The sequence below is a fragment of the Carcharodon carcharias genome, chromosome 4 (assembly GCF_017639515.1).
Source record: "Carcharodon carcharias isolate sCarCar2 chromosome 4, sCarCar2.pri, whole genome shotgun sequence".
Taxonomy (NCBI): Eukaryota; Metazoa; Chordata; class Chondrichthyes; order Lamniformes; family Lamnidae; genus Carcharodon; species Carcharodon carcharias.
Genome location: NC_054470.1, coordinates 18,834,527 through 18,852,064, shown reverse-complemented (window position 1 = coordinate 18,852,064; position 17,538 = coordinate 18,834,527). Strand labels below are relative to the sequence as shown.

Genomic DNA, 17,538 nt, shown 5'->3' with positions numbered 1-17,538 from the left:
TCAGGACGGTGGGTGACTTGGAGGGGAACATCCAGGTGGTGGTGTTCCCAGCTATCTGCTGCCCTTGTCCTTCTAGCTGGTAGCGGTGGGGGGTTTGGAAGGAGCTGTTGAAGGAGCCTTGGTGAATTCCTGCAGTGCATCTTGCAGATGGTACACACTACTGCTACTGTGCGTTGGTGGTGGAGGGGGTGAGTAAATATTTGTGGATGGGATGCCAATCAAGCAGGCTGCTTTGTCCTGGATGGTGTCAAGCTTCTTGAGTGTTGTGGGAGCTGCACTCATCTAGGCAAGTGGGGAGTATTTCATCACACCCAACTTGTGCCTTTTAGATGGTGGACAGGCTCTGGGGAGTCACGAGGTGAGTTACAACTCAGGATTCCCAGCCTCTGACCTGCTCTTGTAGCCACAGTATTTATATGGCTAGTCCAGTTCAGTTTCTGGTCAATAGTAACCCCCAGGATGTTGATAGTGGGGGATTCAGTGATGGTAATTCATTGAACATCAAGGGGTGATGGTTGGATTCTCTCTTGTTGGAGATGGTCATTGCCTGACACTTGTGGCACAAATGTTACTTGCCACTTGTCAGCCCAAGCCTGGATGTTGTCCAGGTCTTGCTGCATTTGGACATGGACTGCTTCCGTATTTGAGTTGTCGCAATTGGTTAACAGCACAATCATCAGCGAACATACCCACTTCTGGCCTTATGATGGAAGGAAGATCATTGATGAAGCAACTGAAGATGGTTGGGCCGAGGACACTACCCTGAGGAACTCTTGCAGTGATGTCCTGGAGCTGAGATGACTGACATCCAACAACCACAACCATCTTCCTTTGCGATAGGAAGACTCCAACCAGTGGAGAGTTTTGCCCGATTCCTATTGACACCAGTTTTGCAAGGGCTCCTTGATGCCACTCTCAGTCAAATGCTGCCTTGATGTCAAGGGCAGTCACTCTCATCTTGGGAATTCAGCTCTTTTGTCCATTTTTGAACCAAGTCTGCAATGATGTCAGGAGCTGAGTGGCCCTGGCGGATTCAAACTGGGCATCACTGAGCAGGTTATTGCTAAGCAAGTGCCGCTTGATAGTACTGCTGATGACCCTTTCCATTACTTTACTGCTGATGATGGAGAATAGACTGATGGAGTGGTAATTGGTCAGGATGGATTTGTTCTGCTTTTTGTGTACAGGGCACACCTGGGCAATTTTCCACTTAGCTGGGTAGATGCCAGTGTTGTAGCTGTACTGGAACAGCTTGACTAGAGGCACGGCAAGTCCTGGAGCACAAATCTTCAGAGCTATTGCTGGAATGTTGTCAGGGCTTACAGCCTTTGCAGTATCCAGAGCCTTCAACCATTTCTTGATATCACATGGAGTGAATCGAATTGGCTGAAGACTGGCATCCGGAGGAGACCGAGACAGATCATCCAGTTGGCACTTCTGGCTGAAGGTTGTAGGTTTTCCACAGATGTGCTGGACTCCATCATTGAGGAGCCTCCTTCTCCAGTGAATTGTTTAATTGTCCACCACCATTCATGACTGGATATGGCAGCACTGCAGAGCTTAGATCAGATCTGTTGGTTGTGGGGTCACTTAGCCCTGTCTATCACTTGCTAATTATGCTGTCTGACACACAAGTAGTCCTCTGTTATAGCTTCACCAGGTTGACACCTCATTTTTAGGTATGCCAGGTTGCTCCTGGAATGCCCTCCTGCACTCTTCATTGAATCAGGGTTGATCCCCTGGCTTGATTGTAACGGTAGAGTGGGGGATATGCCAGGCCAAGAGGCTACAGATTATGTTCAGGTACATTTCTGCTGCTGATGGCCCACAGCGCTTCATGGGTGCCCAGTCTGGAGTTGCTAGATCTGTTCAAAACCTATCCCATTTAGCACGGTGGTAATGCCACACAACACGATGGAGGGTATCCTCAATATGGAGGCGGGACTTCGTCTCTACAAGGACTGTACGATGGTCACTCCTACCGATACTGTCATGGACAGATGCATCTGTGGCTGGCAGGTTGGTGAGGATGAGGTCAAGTATGTTTTGCCCTCTTGTTGGTTCCCTAATCACTTACCACTGACCCAGACTAGCAGCTATGTCATTTAGGGCTCAGCCAGTTCGGTCAGTAGTAGTGCTACCGAGCCACTCTTGGTGATGGACATTGAATTCCCTCACCCAGAGTACATTCTGAGCCTTTGCCATCCTCAGTGCTTCTTACAAGTGGTGCTCAGCATGGGGGAGCACTGATCATCAGCTGAAGGTGGGCAGTATGTGGTAATCAGTAGGAGGTTTCCATATTTCACCTGATGTCACGAGACTTCATGTGGCCCGGAGTTGATGTGGAGGACTCTGAGGGCAACTCCCGCCTGATTGTATATCACTGTGCCGCCACTTCTGCCTGTGGGACAGGACATACCCAGGGAAGGTGATGGTGGTACGTTTTCTGTAAGGTATGACTCCGTGAGAATGACTGTCAGGCTGTTGCTCGACTAGTCTGTGAAACAGCTCTCCCAATTTCGGCAGTAGCCCAGATGTTAGTAAGGGTCGACAGTTTGCCACTGTCAATTCTGCTGCCTAGATCAATGCCTAGTGGTTTTATTCCTTTTTGTTACAACTGAGTACTAGGCCATTTTGAAAGGTTATCTTTGTATTTCCTTATCAAATATAGGTTTTTAAGAATCAACCACATTGCTATGGGCGCGATGTCACACCTAGGACAGGCAACGACAGATTTCCTTCCCTAAAGGACATTAGTGAACCAGATGGATTTTTACAACAATTGACAATGGTTCCATGGTCATCATTAGACTTTTAATTCCAGCTTTTTATTGAATTCAAATTCCACCATCTGCCATGGCAGGATTTGAACCCAAATCCCCAGAGCATTATCCTAGGTCTCTGGATTAGTAGCCCAGCGACAATACCACTACATCATCGCCTCCCCAGTTGATACACAAAAGAATACTAGTGCATTGTAAAAAGCAATATTAAAGAAGGCTACTTCATAAATTAAAGATAAAAAGTATTTTTAAAAATATATTTTTAATAAGGAAATACAAAGATAACCTTGTGGTGCAGGTAATGGATTAGCTTGTAACATATTTACTTAAATTCCGTTTTAACAGATCACACCTAGTGGCACCCTTGTAATTTGTAATGCCATCATGCTGGATTTAGTTGAATGCAGTTTTCTCCCTCAGCAACTTTAAGGCAAAAGGAAAACACTGAATATGCTAAAGTTCTAGAAAGGAACTCGACCAGGGACATTAGAGTCCACTGATACTCAATCCCCACTGTTTTCTTCACTTTAGATTAATATCTGATACTTCACCCCGATAATTTTGTTTAAACTTTGAATTTCTATACAATAAATGAAATGTCCCAAGACACTTCTCAGGAACATTACCAAACAAAATCGAGGCTAAGCCACATAACGTGTTATTAGGGCAGATGAACTTGGTCAGAGATAGATTTTAAAAGGAGTGTCTTAAGGAGTAAGGGACAAAAGGGAATTAGAGAGAGTTTCAGAGCTTAGGGCCTCAACAGCTGAAGGCACAGCCACTAATGGTGGAGTGATTAACATCAAGAGATGCGAAGAGGCCAGAACTGGATGAGTGCAGATATCTCAGGGGGTTGTAGGGCTGGAGAGACTGCAGAGATAAGGAGGGGCGAGGCCTTGGAAGGGATTTCAAAATAAAGTTAAGAATTTTAAAATTGAGGCATAACTTAACCAGGTGCCAATGTAGGTCACTGAGAAAGATGTGATGGATGAGCAGGATTTGGTATAAGTTAGGATGTGGCCAGCAGAGTATTAGATGGCAAATTTACAAAGGGTGAAAGATTGGACGGCAGCCTGGAGAGCATTGGAATAGTCAAATCCAGAGATAACAAAGGGATGAATAGGTGGAAGATCAGAGGCAGTGGCAGATTTAGGTGATGTTATGGAGGTGAAAATAGGTGTGGCCAGGAGCTCACCTTAGGGCGAAATATGTCAATGATCTGATTCAACTTAAGACAGTTACTGAGGAACAGGATGGATTTGATGGCTAGGGAAAGGAATTTGTGGCAGGGGCCAAAGCCAATGGCCAAGATTTTATGATAGTGATGGCACCAAAACTGTCAGCATTCACTGTCATTACTCCATTAAAACTCTCAGCATCTTCTAGAATAACAAATTCAGATGTCGTGATTCTTCGCTTCTCCAGAGGGTTCACTGTTGAGAATACAATGGGAAATCAATTGAAGTGACCAATAGTTGCACCTTGTACCTGTCACCCTCTCTGTAAAAACCTTTGAAAAAGTTGCACGTCGTTTAAAAACTCAAGTAACTCATCCGACTGCAAACTAATTTCTTAATTGTAGCTAAGCAACCTCATTTGCAATGAGAAGCTAATTTGTGAAATGTCAAATTTCTTCATAATCATAAAATTCCACATTAAGTTTCTTTAATTTAGCGGCTTTCTTAATATAATCAGAATCAATTATTTCACTATCTGCAAATTTAAATAAAAACTGAAGGCTTTTAAGCACTTTTAACTTTTTGGTTTGATGTGTGAATGTTTCAATGTGATCGATTGCTTACATCACTGCCACTGACTTGGCACCAGATTTAAGCTGCACTCAGGAAAGGGGAAGTCCATGTCATAGACACTACTAGATATTGGGGACAGCTTTCTTTGGAGGTCAACAGCAAATGTCGTTTTGCCACTGACCGCAAAATTCAGGGCAATGGCTTCCGGTTTCCCAATATTCAGTTAGAAGGAATTTCCATGCATCCAATGTTGGATGTCAGACAAGCATTAGAAAATTTAGCGATCTGGGAGAGGGGGCCAAGAGAAGTGGTAGCGAGTTACAGCTGGCTGTCAAACAGAAACTGACGCAGTGTTTCCATATGGTGTCACTGAGGAGCAGCATGTCAGTGAAAAAATAGCAGGCCAAGGATAGGTCTTTTGGTGGGGGATGGGCACCAGAGATAATGGTGCAAGAAAAGACAACCATTGCAAGTTATTCTCAGTTATCTATCTAGCCATAGCTGAAGATGACAGGCAAGTGCAGTCCTACCCAGCTGGACAAAAGGTAGAGGGGCTTTGGAGGAGGATGGTGTGGCCCACTATCAGATCAGGTTAAAAAGGATGAGGCTGAATAGTTTACCTTTGTCATAATCACTTCAAAGTCACAAATGACACCCCATATAGTGCAGTTTCAGTACTGAGGAACAGCAGTGGAAACCTGTTTGGAGGGGGCCGAACACAAAGTTTCAGGAAAGGTGATCACAGTTGGGCAGTTCCAGCATTTAAGGAGTTGAGAGGGGAAATTGATCCATATCCTTGAGCCTCATCAACATGGGCCTCCATCTGCCCTCTCAGGGGTTGGACATAAAAAATCCCATGGCCCAATTTTGAAGTGCAAAGGCGAGTTCCCCCTGGTGCCCTGGTCAATATTTATCCTTCAAATCAACATTAAAAAACAGATTATTTGGTCATTACCACATTCCTGTTTGTGGGAGCTTGCTGTGTGCAATTTTGCTGCCACATTTCCTACATCACAACATTGATTCTAAAGTACTTAATTTGTTGTAAAGTGCTTTTGGACATCCCATGGTTAATAAGTGCAGCCTCAGTTTCCTCTAGTCACACAGCATAACCAATATAGCTGTGTCCATCTAGCCCCCGTTGCTTTCAGAGAGTTCCAGCCCCAAACTGGCTTCCTGTAGTACGGCAAGGTTAAAAGTTCAGAGTGCCATAAAGCTACAATTCTATGAGACATAGGCTTACATGTTAGTTAACAGTATTGGGAACCAGTGACTAAAAGGCTATCACAAATGCAATGAATAATTGCTGCTCTAGGGTTATAATCAAGTGGGGCTTGGGATTTGGCGAAATATCTTGATCCAGATTTCCCTCTTAACTGAAGGGATAAAATTATTGCTTGAAACTAGGCATTTCAGTGTTCGAGATTCAGCTTATTTATATTTTAGGCAGTTTTTCTTTTGAAAACAGTTGTGTATGAAATTCTTGTTAGGTCAGGTCATGTTTTTGGCAGGGTACACATCTAACATAATAGCAGCGCCTCAGTCTGATTTCTGGCAGGTTAAGTACTTTCTCCTGATCTGTTCTTGTGACTGCTTTTATCATTTGTGGGTTGGGTGAATGTGACTTTAGGACTCGACTTTTAAAAGCCCAATATTTATTTCCAAACTCCATGTCCATGTAAACATTGATTTGCTTCATTTGGACTTTGGCCGTATTATTGCAAAACATTTGTAAGAAAAGACAGTGTGAGTGGCCATATTGAAACCTAACAAGGAGGAAAAAAAAAATGCATGTACAGCCGACAGTAATTTTTATTGACTGCATTATTTTTTTCAAAAGTTATTTTAATATCATAGTGGGGAAATGCAGTGTAGAAAGATGCAGGTACAATCCCAGCCTGTGCCAATATTCAAAACTGGAGCCAGGAACCAGTTAAGGCACAATCATCCCACCCTAGGGAAGGGGTAGCCTGCAAAACACAGCCAGGTTTCCTTCCTTGATGTAGACATCAGACAAGGGCAGGTTGAAGCTCAGCTATGTTATCCTCCGAAGTCAAAAACCTTGCCAAGTAATATGCACTGACAGACACCCACTGAGCTGAACTCTGGCAAGAGTTATTGTCCTTTAGGAAGGAGAGCTGGCAGAAGATAGGCAGGAGGGAACAGTCATTACATTATTAATAGTAGTGAGCTCTACTCAGATATTAAGTTATGATGATATATGGAACTAACCATATATAGGATCCCTCACTGGATTAGAAAAGGCTGAACGTTTTTCTACGATCAACGTTTATTTTTAAGTTATGAAGCCTAGCCATTAATCGGAAACAGAGAGGCTGGCTACCCATCTTTAACTTTATCTTCTAGTTTATCACAAGGTGAACTCAACATTAATACTGATTTTCCCGTGAATGAAATTTACAGCAGGGAGCCAGCCTACTGTATTACCCTTTTTACAAAAAACTAACTTCACTACCTCACTTTCTCCCTAATGTCCTATATCTTCCTCTGCTTCAAATATTTACTCAACATCCTTTTAAAATAAAACGTAACGATCTCAGCCAATCCTTGTAGTAAATTGTTTGAGTTCCAAAAACACGCTGCATAAAAATGTGTCTCATGATCCGGCTATTTGTCAGCGATAATTTTAAATTAATGACTCCTCGTCATGGATTCCCAGCCCTAGGAAATAGTTTTTCCCTTATCAAAAATCCTTCAGAAATTGAAAAACTTCAAATCTTCTCTAAGCCTTCTCTTCTCTAAGAGAAGAGTTGTAGTTCTCTCTTTCTCATAGCTACAGTTTACTATTCCTGCCATTGGCCTGTTAAATATATGCTGCATGTTCACCGTGGCTTTAAATAGCTTTTTAGTAATAGGATACTTAAACCTGTACATAGTACTGAAACTATGAGCTAACCAATATTTTATACAAATTTATTAGTTCTTTATCTATGCCTTCAAATTATAAAACCACAGCTATTAATTGTCTGATGATGATGATGATGTGATAATGTGGTCATTGGAAGAGCTATCATTTATTGCCAGTCGGTTTCAAGATGTTGGTGGACCATTTATTTGGACTGTTCCAGTCTATGTGGTGAAGGAACTCTAACAATTCTGTTAGGTAGAGACTTATTTTGAACCCAGACACAGTGAAGCAAAAGTAACACATGTCCAAGTTAGGATGGTGTGTGGCTTGGGAGACTGTTTACATGCACTAGATTCCCTTGTCTTTCTAGGTGATGGAGGCAGAGAGTTTAGGGAGGCGCTGCTGAAGGACGCTCAACAATTTGCTGTTGTCCTTTGAGGGATTGACTACTTGTACTTCCTTTTGCTGAATTATGTATATGACAATCACTAAAAAAATGTTAGAAAGCCAAGAGGAGTATAGAAAACATGGGGGTGAAGTAACAAATGAAATCAGGAAAGCAAAGAGAGAATATGAAAAAATATTGTCAGGTAAAATCAAGGAAAACCCAAAGATGTTTTATCAGTACATTAAGAGCTACAGGATAACTAAGGAAAGGGTAGGGCCCCTATCAGGGATGTACAAGGTAATTTATGCATTGATGCAGGAGATGTGGGCAAGGTTCTTGATGAATAATTTGTCTCTGTCTTCGCAAAGGAGAGGGATGATGCAGACATTCTAGTTAATGAGCAGGAGTGTGAAATATTAGGTACAAGCATAACGAGAGGGGAAGTACTGGAGAGACTGACATCCTTGAAAGTGGATAAATCACCAAGGCCAGATGAATTGTATACCAGGCTGTTAAAAGGAAACCAGGGAGGAAGCAGTGGATCATTTTCCAATCCTCACTAGGTATAGCTAAGATACCAGAGGATTAGAGGCCTGCAAATGCTGTACCATTATCTTAAAAAAGTGCAAGGGATAGGCCAAATAATTATAGGCCAGTCAGTCTGACTTTGGTGATGGACAAATTATTAGAATAAATTCTGAGAGCCAGGATAAAACATCATTTAGAAAGGCATGGATTAATCAGGGATATTCAGCTTGGATTTGTTATGGGAAAGTAGTGTCTTACTAACTTAATTGAATTTTTAGAATTAGCAATGGAGGAGGATTGATGAGGATAGCGCAATGGATGTAGTCTACATGGATTTTAGTAAGGCATTTGACAAGGTCCCACATGACAGACTGGTCAGAAAAATAAAAGCCCATGGGAGACAGGGGAAATGTGATGAATTGGATCCAAAATTGGCTGAGTGTCAGGAAACAAAGGGTAATGATAGACAGATGTTTTAGCAAATGAAAAGCTGTTTCCAGTGGGCTGAGTGTTGCATCCCAATCCATTTGTGGTACATATTAATGATTTGGACTTAAATGTAGGAGGCCAGATTGATTTTGTCTCCTCTACAAATTTCCCCAAAACAGCTGTGTAGTTGATAGTGAAGGGGATAGCTGTGGACTGCAGAATATAAATGGTTTGGTTGAGAGGGCAGAAAAGTGGCAAATGGAATTCAATCCAGAGAAGTGTGATGTATGCATTTTGGGGGGCGTGGGGGGGAGGGGGCCAAACAAAGCAAGGGAATACTCAATAAACAGAAGGATATTGGGAAGGGTAGAGGAAGTGCGACACCTTGGAGTGCATGTCCACAGGTCCCTGAAGGTGGCAGGACAGGTAAATAAAAGGTGGGAAAGACGACGCTTGGAATGCTTTCCTTTATTGCATGAGATATGGAATACAAAAGCAGGGATGTAATGCTAAAACTGCATAAAACGCTGGTTAGGTCACAGCTGGAGTTTTGTATTCTGGTCACCACATTACAGCAAGGACATAATTGCTCTGGGGAGAGTATAGAGAATTTACAAAAATGTTGCCAAGGCTGGAAAATTGCAGCTATAAAGGAAAGATTGGGTAGGCTAGGGTTGTTTTCCTTAGAACAGAGGTGACTTGATTGAGGTGTACAAAACTATGAAGGACCTAGATAGAATGGACAGGAAAAAGACTTGTTTCCCCTACTAGAGAAGTCAATTACCAGGAGGCCCACATTTAAGGTGACTTGTAGAAACCTGTTTCACCCAGTAAGGTGTCTGGAGTTCACTGCCCGGATTGGTGTTTGAGGCAGGAACCCTCAACTCATTTAAAAAGGTACTTGGATGTACACCTGATTTGCTGTAACCTGCAAGGCTACAGACCGGGTGCTGGAAGGTGGGGTTAGAATGGGTAGCTAGTTTTTGCAGAAAGTGCAGGCACAATGGGCTGAATGGCCTGTGTGCTGTAACTTTTCTATGGTTCTAACATGTAGATGCCTTTCATCTAGAACTGTTAGCATCTTTATATTGCGGGTATACTCTTTTTTTTTTCTCCCAAATGTATTACCTCACACTTCTCCACATTATATTAGATCTGCCAGCTGTATGTCTTCCTGAATTCTTAACCCTTTTCAGGTATATGGAGAATTAATGTGGACTCAGCACTGACACCTGGAGTACGTCACTTCCAAACCTTCACCACAGATAACATCCATTTACCCAAAGTATTTTCCATGCATCATTCTACTACTTTTACCAATGTCAGAGGAGTCATACAAAAAACTTTGTTTACTATATTCACCTTATCTTACCAGTCAACTCTTCAGAAAACTTCATTAATTAGTCAAAGGTGATTTACCATTTCCTTCATTCTCAGGATGTGGGCTTCGCTGGTTGGACCGGCATTTATTGCCCATCCCTGGTTGCCCTTGAGAAGAAGGTGGTGGTGAGCTGCCTTCCTGAACCGCTGCAGTCCATGTGGTGTAGCTACACCCACAGTGCTGTTAGGGAGGGAGTTCCAGGATTTTAACCCAGTGACAGTGAAGGAATTGCAATATGTTTCCAAGTCAGGGTGGTGAATGGCTTGAAGGGGAACTTCCAGGTGGTGGTGTTCCCATCTATCTGCTACCCTTGTCCTTCTAGATGGTAGTGGTCGTGGGTTTGGAAGGTGCTTTCGTAGGAGCCTTGGTGAATTCCTGCAGTGCATCTTGTAGATGGTGTACACTGCTGCTACTGTACATCGGTAGTGGAGGGAGTGAATGTTTGTGGATGTGGTGGCAATCAAGCAGGTTGCTTTGCCCTGGATGGTGTCAAGCTTGAATGTTGTGGGAGCTGCAAGTAGGGAGTATTCCATCACAGTCCTGACTTGTGCCTTGTCGATGGTGGACAGGCTTTGGGGAGTCAAGGGGGGTGAGTTACTTACACAGTTGTGATGTCTTCAACAAATGCCAAAAATTAAAATCCTTTAATTCTGACATGTGTGAAAATTCAGGTCCACGGTTAGAGATGGCAGTTCAATTGTTTATAGTATGACACTGCTGAACATGCATTCGAAGCACAGAAGAAAAATTTAGGAATATTTGTTGATGTCTGACCAAAAATTTTAGAAACAGTAAATCAATCTCCCAGTTGGACTCTTAAATGCACTGAACTGTCTGCCTTCTTATTCCAAAGCCATCAGATGTCAGCCTTTTTTTGGAAAGAATACATGTCCATTGTTTGACCTGTTACTTGAACCCATAAGCCTCTGAACTACTTCCACCATATTAACAACCAGCAGCCAGTTGACAGAAACTTTTATCTCATCCAAATACAAAAGACAGTGAACGGCTCTGGCACTGAAGGGTCAATATCTATTTTTGAGTTTAAACGAGCCTCTACTTCATATTGGTTTTCACTATTTCACTCTGGCTCGAGACCAACAGCTGTACAAATTGGTCGTGCAAAGAACAAATATTCCTAAATTTTTCTGTGCTTAGAATGCAAGTTCAGAGATGCCAATTGAGCCGCCATCTCTAACCAAGAAGTGGAATTGTCACAAAGATGTCTGAATTAAAGGATTTTTATTTTTAACATTTGTTGAAGACAATCACAATTGTGAAAGGTAAATCATCTTTGACTAATGTAATGAAGTTTTCTGAAGAGTTGACAGTAAGATAAGATGAACATAGTAAACAAAGTTTGTATGACTCTTCAGGCATTGAGAAGGGAAAAATGTAATAGGATGAATAAACAGTTGATTGACACATGAAAAAACATTTTGGGTAAATGGACAGACCTATGCATTGGTTTTATTAATCTATTTGATCCAGAACTATCCAATAATTTACAATTTCAAATATACTTCAGATTTTGACTTATTTACATAATCCTGAATTGCACATTTGCTATTAAAAGGATACACTGTCCAAACCAAATACTAGAATACAAACCTGGTGAGATTCATTTATTGAACTACGTGGCACTTCTGAACTGAAAGTTAAGATTTGTTGTCCTACCTAATTATATGTAGGCACCGACCTGGTTTTTAACTAATAAAATCCAGAATCGAAAGCTTTCAGGCGTATGGTGCTGAACCTTTAATATTTCCATGATTTGAGAATATCATGGACAAATTAGATCAAACATTGCTCCAACCTAACCATACAATTCAAAAGACGAAGTGACATTATTTTTAACAGTACAGTCTCTCCGTCCCAAAAGTGAATCTTCGAATCCATGCATATTACCTACTCTGCCAACCTTCCCCACCAAATGGTCCAACTTTCAATGTTCCTTTTCCTCCCTCCTTTCCATTTCAAATGGTCTAGCCCCAATCCCTATGATATCAAAGGCTGTCCCTTTGCTCTGGTTCCATACCCAGGATCCTAGCACTAGTTACTGTTCCTGACTGAAGAATTACTTCCCAAGTTTAGAGATACAGCAGGGTGCTGCTGAAGACTGGAGGCACAGCAGCTTTACTCAATTTCGAGAATCATATTTTCTAAGCAATGCTCCTAGATGTTAATAGGAAGTGTCAACACAAATACACTGGAAGTTAACTGAGCTGCTGTCTGTGACTCAGATGCCATTTCAATGAACCCCCCTCCCCACACCATCAACCCCACCATTTAACACTACAACCAGCAACTTTCACTCATTCCTGTTTTTTTCAGTCCTATACCAAAAAGGCTTATCTACCAAAGGATTTGTATTCAAATCTATTATAGAACTTATTAGAACTGCAGTGTATTAAACTTTTTTTAAACATAAAATGGTGTATTTTTCAAATGATTGTTTTGCTATGCCAACAGCATGTAGGGAGGTTAAAAAAAAGCTCATTAAAGTATGCAGTTTCACATTAGAAATTTTGGATACATTTTATTTTGCATTTTGCAACAAGAACAAATGTCTATATGGAAATCACGGTTGAAGCTTCTCTGCATCCTGCCACCATACACAAGAGGTTCCATACTACATATGCAAGAGTTGGTCTCACATTTTCTCTTCTGCACTGCATAAGTGACTGCAGCTAGCACACGGCCTGCCTTTCAACTTTAAGGAATTTGTATCACTAATTTTTCAGATTGAAGAGAGCCAACAGGCCAGCTGAATCCATAGCAAATCAAATCGACGGTACAAAATCCATATGGGTAGGTCACACCAATCCAAGTAGTTGTTGTTATTCTTGCATGCCCTATTATGCAAAGGCCCCATCACCAAACAGGAATATCAAGTTAAACATGCTCTAGTTTAACAAAAAAAAAAACCCTCAAACTTATGATCCTAATTTAGAAGATGTCATGAGATTTGTTAGAGCAAGTGTATGTAAAACTGCACACAAGTACTTTTTTGTTTCAACATTTGGAAAATACAATCCCAAGTATATAATTTATACAGCAAGTAATGTAAAGATTTCAGTGTTCTATTACTGGGCTGGGGAAAGAAGAAAATCAAATAATACATTAATGAAAAATGTTGCACAGTGTGTATTTAACAGAAGTGAGTGCACTATTTGGATTATGATGCAATTGATTTTGTTTGCATTAAATGATTATGTATACTGGTCTCAAGCTGTTCTGGGATTACAGCCCATCAGTTCTCAACTACTTCGCCTGTCTCATATCGATATGTATTTTGATCAAACCCACAATATTCTTTGACTACATTTTTACAGCGGCACCAGAAACTTGTAACTTGAGATTTGTAACTAGTGAGCAGTTGGTCTACATCACGGTTAGTCCTTTTTTTTTGCAAATATAGTTCTGAAATCACAGCTCTCTGTCCCTGCTGTACTCCCATTTTAGATACTGAGAGCTCAGGCAAATGTGTTCACTTTCTCAAAACAATTCATAAATTGTAAAAAGGAAACAGAAGTCAAATGAACAGAGTACTTCATAAAAAACACCCAAAACCCCACATCTCCTAGACGACAACACTTCAAAAGATATTTCATTGCCCGTAAAGTGCTTTGGGATATTCTGAGATAGTGTGAGTTAATCAAATACATACATTTATATAACTGGCAGTGCCAGTGTGCACTCAAAATATATATAAAAATATTTACACTGCTTTTCTTCCAGAGGCTCAAAAAGATCAAAGGCAGCATATATCAGGTTAGCAATAAGTCATTGGAAAGGAGCTGCAACACAGGAAATCTATAATAATGATGTACTGTGGGCTGGTTGGGAATGGAAGCGGGGTGAGAATGAGCATTATAGTGAAAGGAACCACAGTAATCACTCAGTATGTGAGAAAGAGGGTGGAGCAGAGTCTGGAAGGATTAAGTGAGTGTTGGATGTAGGAGCAACCTGGAAAGAGGCTGTGAGGGAGCAATGGAGCAACTAGGTCATGACAAACAAAAACAAAAATACCTGGAAAATCTCAGCAGGTCTGACAGCATCTGCGGAGAGGAGCACAGTTGACGTTTCCAGTCCTTATGACTCTTCATCAGAACTAAGGAAATGGAGAAATTAGGTGAAATATAATCTGGTGGGGGGCAGGGGGTGGGATAGGTACAGCTGGATATGGGGCCAGTGATAGGTGGATGCAAAGAAGAGATGTCATAGACAAAAGGACAAAGGAGTGTTGATGGTGGTGATATTATTATCTAAGGAATGTGCTAATGGGGACTTTGTCCTTTTCCACCTGTCACTGGCCCCCTATCCAGCTCTACCTGTCCCACCCCCCCTCTACCAGCTTACATTTCACCTCATTTCTCCATTTCCTTAGTTCTGATGAAGAGTCATAAGGACTCAAAACGTCAATTGTATTCCTCTCCACAGATGCTGTCAGACCTGCTGAGTTTTTCCAGGTATTTTTGTTTCAGATTTCCAGCATCTGCAGTGTTTTGCTTTTATCTTAGGTCATAATTGACTTGAACGTAGGAGCACTGAAGGAGGAAGCAGGCATCATGCCTTCAGCATTGTGATAGAGTGCTAGGCTGAGTGAGAAAACAGGGCTGAAAGCCCTGAGGGTACATGGCTAGCAGAAATGCAAGCCTAGTACTGGCACAGGTTGTAGGAGTGAACAGAACCAGGGCAAGCCGATTCAAGGTGCTGCATCAAAACAATGGAATGGGCAGCAGTGATGTGAAGAAGCATTGAGCCACAGTCAAGGAATTCTGTAGAGACGAGTAGCTAGAAGAGGACGTGAATATGTTTATCTGAAGAGCAGGCTGCAGTATATGTAGCATAATCCAAGTGTGGACATTGCATCTCTCTAGCAAACCTTGCCTGAGGGTACTCCTAAATTTGGGAGTACTGGAACTTCAGGGTCAGAAGTTTGTAGGTTCAGGTTCCACTCCAGAGACTCAAGCACAGAAATATAGGCTAATAGTACAGAATTCGTCAGTCATGTGCTGCAGCGTCTTTCAATAGATTTTAAACCAAGGCCTTGCCTGCCCTCTCAGGTGATGTAAAAGATCTCAAGGTACTATTTTGAAGAGGAGCAAGGAAAATTCTCCCTATTTATTCTGGCCAATATTTATCCCTCAATCAACAACTAAAAAGGGGAGTGAGACTAACAGAAAGGAACTGCCACAAGCTCTTCGGGCTGAACCTTTTCTGCTGCCCTATTCAATGATAAAATACATTTTCTGGTTATCACATTGCTGTGTACAAATTGGGGGCAGCTCTGTTTCCTTCGTTACAATGATTGTAAAGTGCTTCAGGATTTCACAGGGTTAGAAAAGCTGCCGTACAGATCTTACATGTACTTATACTCCATGGGGTATCAAACTCAAGTGCTGCACTATAGCCTCCCCAGGGGAGGCCTCAATGGTAATCAGTCAGATCAGCAGTCGATTGTGGAACTATTTTCCATTGTCCTGAAAATAACACTCTTAAAAGGTGACAGTATAACTTCACCTTTAATGTTGTAATTATGGTACCGATGTAAATTTTCAAGGGACATAAAAAATCCCACCTTCTGTATTGTTGGATTGAAGACCAAGTTTCTTCCTTTTTCTGAAAAGCAAATGCTTGGTCTTCTAAAAACACTGAAGTTTATCAAGAAATACTTGCATCTAACAATATTACTTGTTTAGACCGTTTTCACCAAATAAAGATTATAGCAGTTTTATAATGCAGTTAAATAAACTAGGTAAACAAACCTGTGGAACTTAACCTAAATAAAATTTCAACAATGGTCATCTGTTTATAATTTCCTTCATTTGGTTTTTATATAAAATTTAAAATATATAGTTTCTAAATCCCTCCCTTTCCTGGAAGCCATACTGGGGGCAGTTCAACTTGGAAATTGGTATTGTGTATATTTATAAAGTGATCACACTGAAATGCATTGAGCAATGGGTGCAAGCAACTTGCAATCAATCAACCAACCAACCCCTTATTCAAAAGTAGCATTTCTTAGGGAAAAATGTGAAACAATGTGGCGTTTTATAAGACACATATTATCTGTAAACATAAATCCCTTTTCATTTAAAAAATATCCAAGGCCTATTAAGTCAAAAATAAACTTGAAACCAAAGTTGACAATATCAGCGGGTTTGTACACAAACACAAATAGCACACCAAAGCAGATTATCAAATTTCAAAAATCAAACCTTCTCTAGAAACAATACAGCCTTCAGTAAGTGCAATTTAACGCTTGACAGGGAAGAGCTTGTACTTACTTAAATGAAACGTTTTTAGAGTCTTTTTTACTTGGAAATCTCGTAGACTTCAGTTCTTCCCCAGGAGCACAATTCTGGCTTTGCTCAGTCATTGGGACGCTTTCTTGGTATTTACTTCTCACAAGCGGTCTTTGACAGTGTACAAAGCTCCTTTTAGACTTCGGTAAGAAGGGGGAAGGGACGTTATTTGTTCCAGGCAGACGTGAGCAGGCTTAACTGAAACGACTGGGCCCCAGCTATATAACTGGGGACAGCCTTTCCTGACCAAAGCCGAAATAAACAGCTAGCAACCTAACGAGAAGGAACCTACCCGAATGGGCAATTGCTACAAACTTTTTCAAAGTATGGGTGGAACTTTTAGACTTTCCTAAACAATCCGCCCACCGTCCAGAGGGAACACCTCCAATTGTGCAGTATTAAATACGTTCCGCCCCCCAGTCTACTACTTCATCCAATTATAAAACAAACTCCCTGTTAGTTCTGCAGACGCGCAGGATTTGTAAACAAGCATCTCTCGAGTTTCTTGCAGCTATCAATGATGTAACACATACTGTGAATTATTTAGACCGGACATTACTTCACCAGGTGCCCATACATTTTGAGAAATGAATCAGTTGATTGCACAATATCAGGTAACACTGGTGGGTGGGGTGGGGGGGAATTACTGGAGGAGCAATCAAACACCAAGTCAAACTGAGCGGCGATCTCCGCTCTTTATTGAGGTTCGATGAGAGTGTAGGGGAGTTTTTGACACCCCCGCGCTTTTCGGTTGGAGAGCCTCGCTGGTGTTATTCGAGGGTTTCTATTTCGAGTAGCTGTAAACAATTTTAGTTTCTGCAGCCTAGTTTTAATAAAGCCTAGTGCAATAAAGTCGAGGACTGAAGGGGTCAAGTTACAACCTAATGCCTTCTAATGCAACTTGAAGAAGTTCTTTAATGCCGCCTGAGGATTCAGTGTTATGAAGTTTGTCCTGTACCGCAATGGATTCTATGTCCCGAATGTGGAAACAATTAGTTTGTGCACAAGCAGTTAAAGGTAAATGCGACTTTATTTTCCTGCCTTTGGCTTTTCCCTGACAATTTGGAAAAGTACCTACAAAACAGTAGGGGATGATTT

The 17,538-nt window shown here is 41.4% G+C and overlaps 1 protein-coding gene across 3 annotated transcripts in view; it reads right to left on the bottom strand.

Moving 5' to 3' along the window:
* Positions 1-16,835, bottom strand: part of LOC121277134 (GRAM domain-containing protein 2B) — a 59,785-nt gene extending 42,950 nt beyond the window's left edge. Inside the window, exon 1 of one of the 3 annotated variants that reach the window (XM_041186186.1) lies at positions 16,423-16,835. In XM_041186186.1, coding sequence (XP_041042120.1) covers positions 16,423-16,514 — 92 coding nt within the window. In that variant the 5' untranslated portion in view covers positions 16,515-16,835. The remainder of the gene's footprint in view (positions 1-16,422) is intronic. The other 2 variants (XM_041186188.1, XM_041186185.1) reach the window with 2 other exon arrangements.
* Positions 16,836-17,538: the final 703 nt, after the last annotated feature.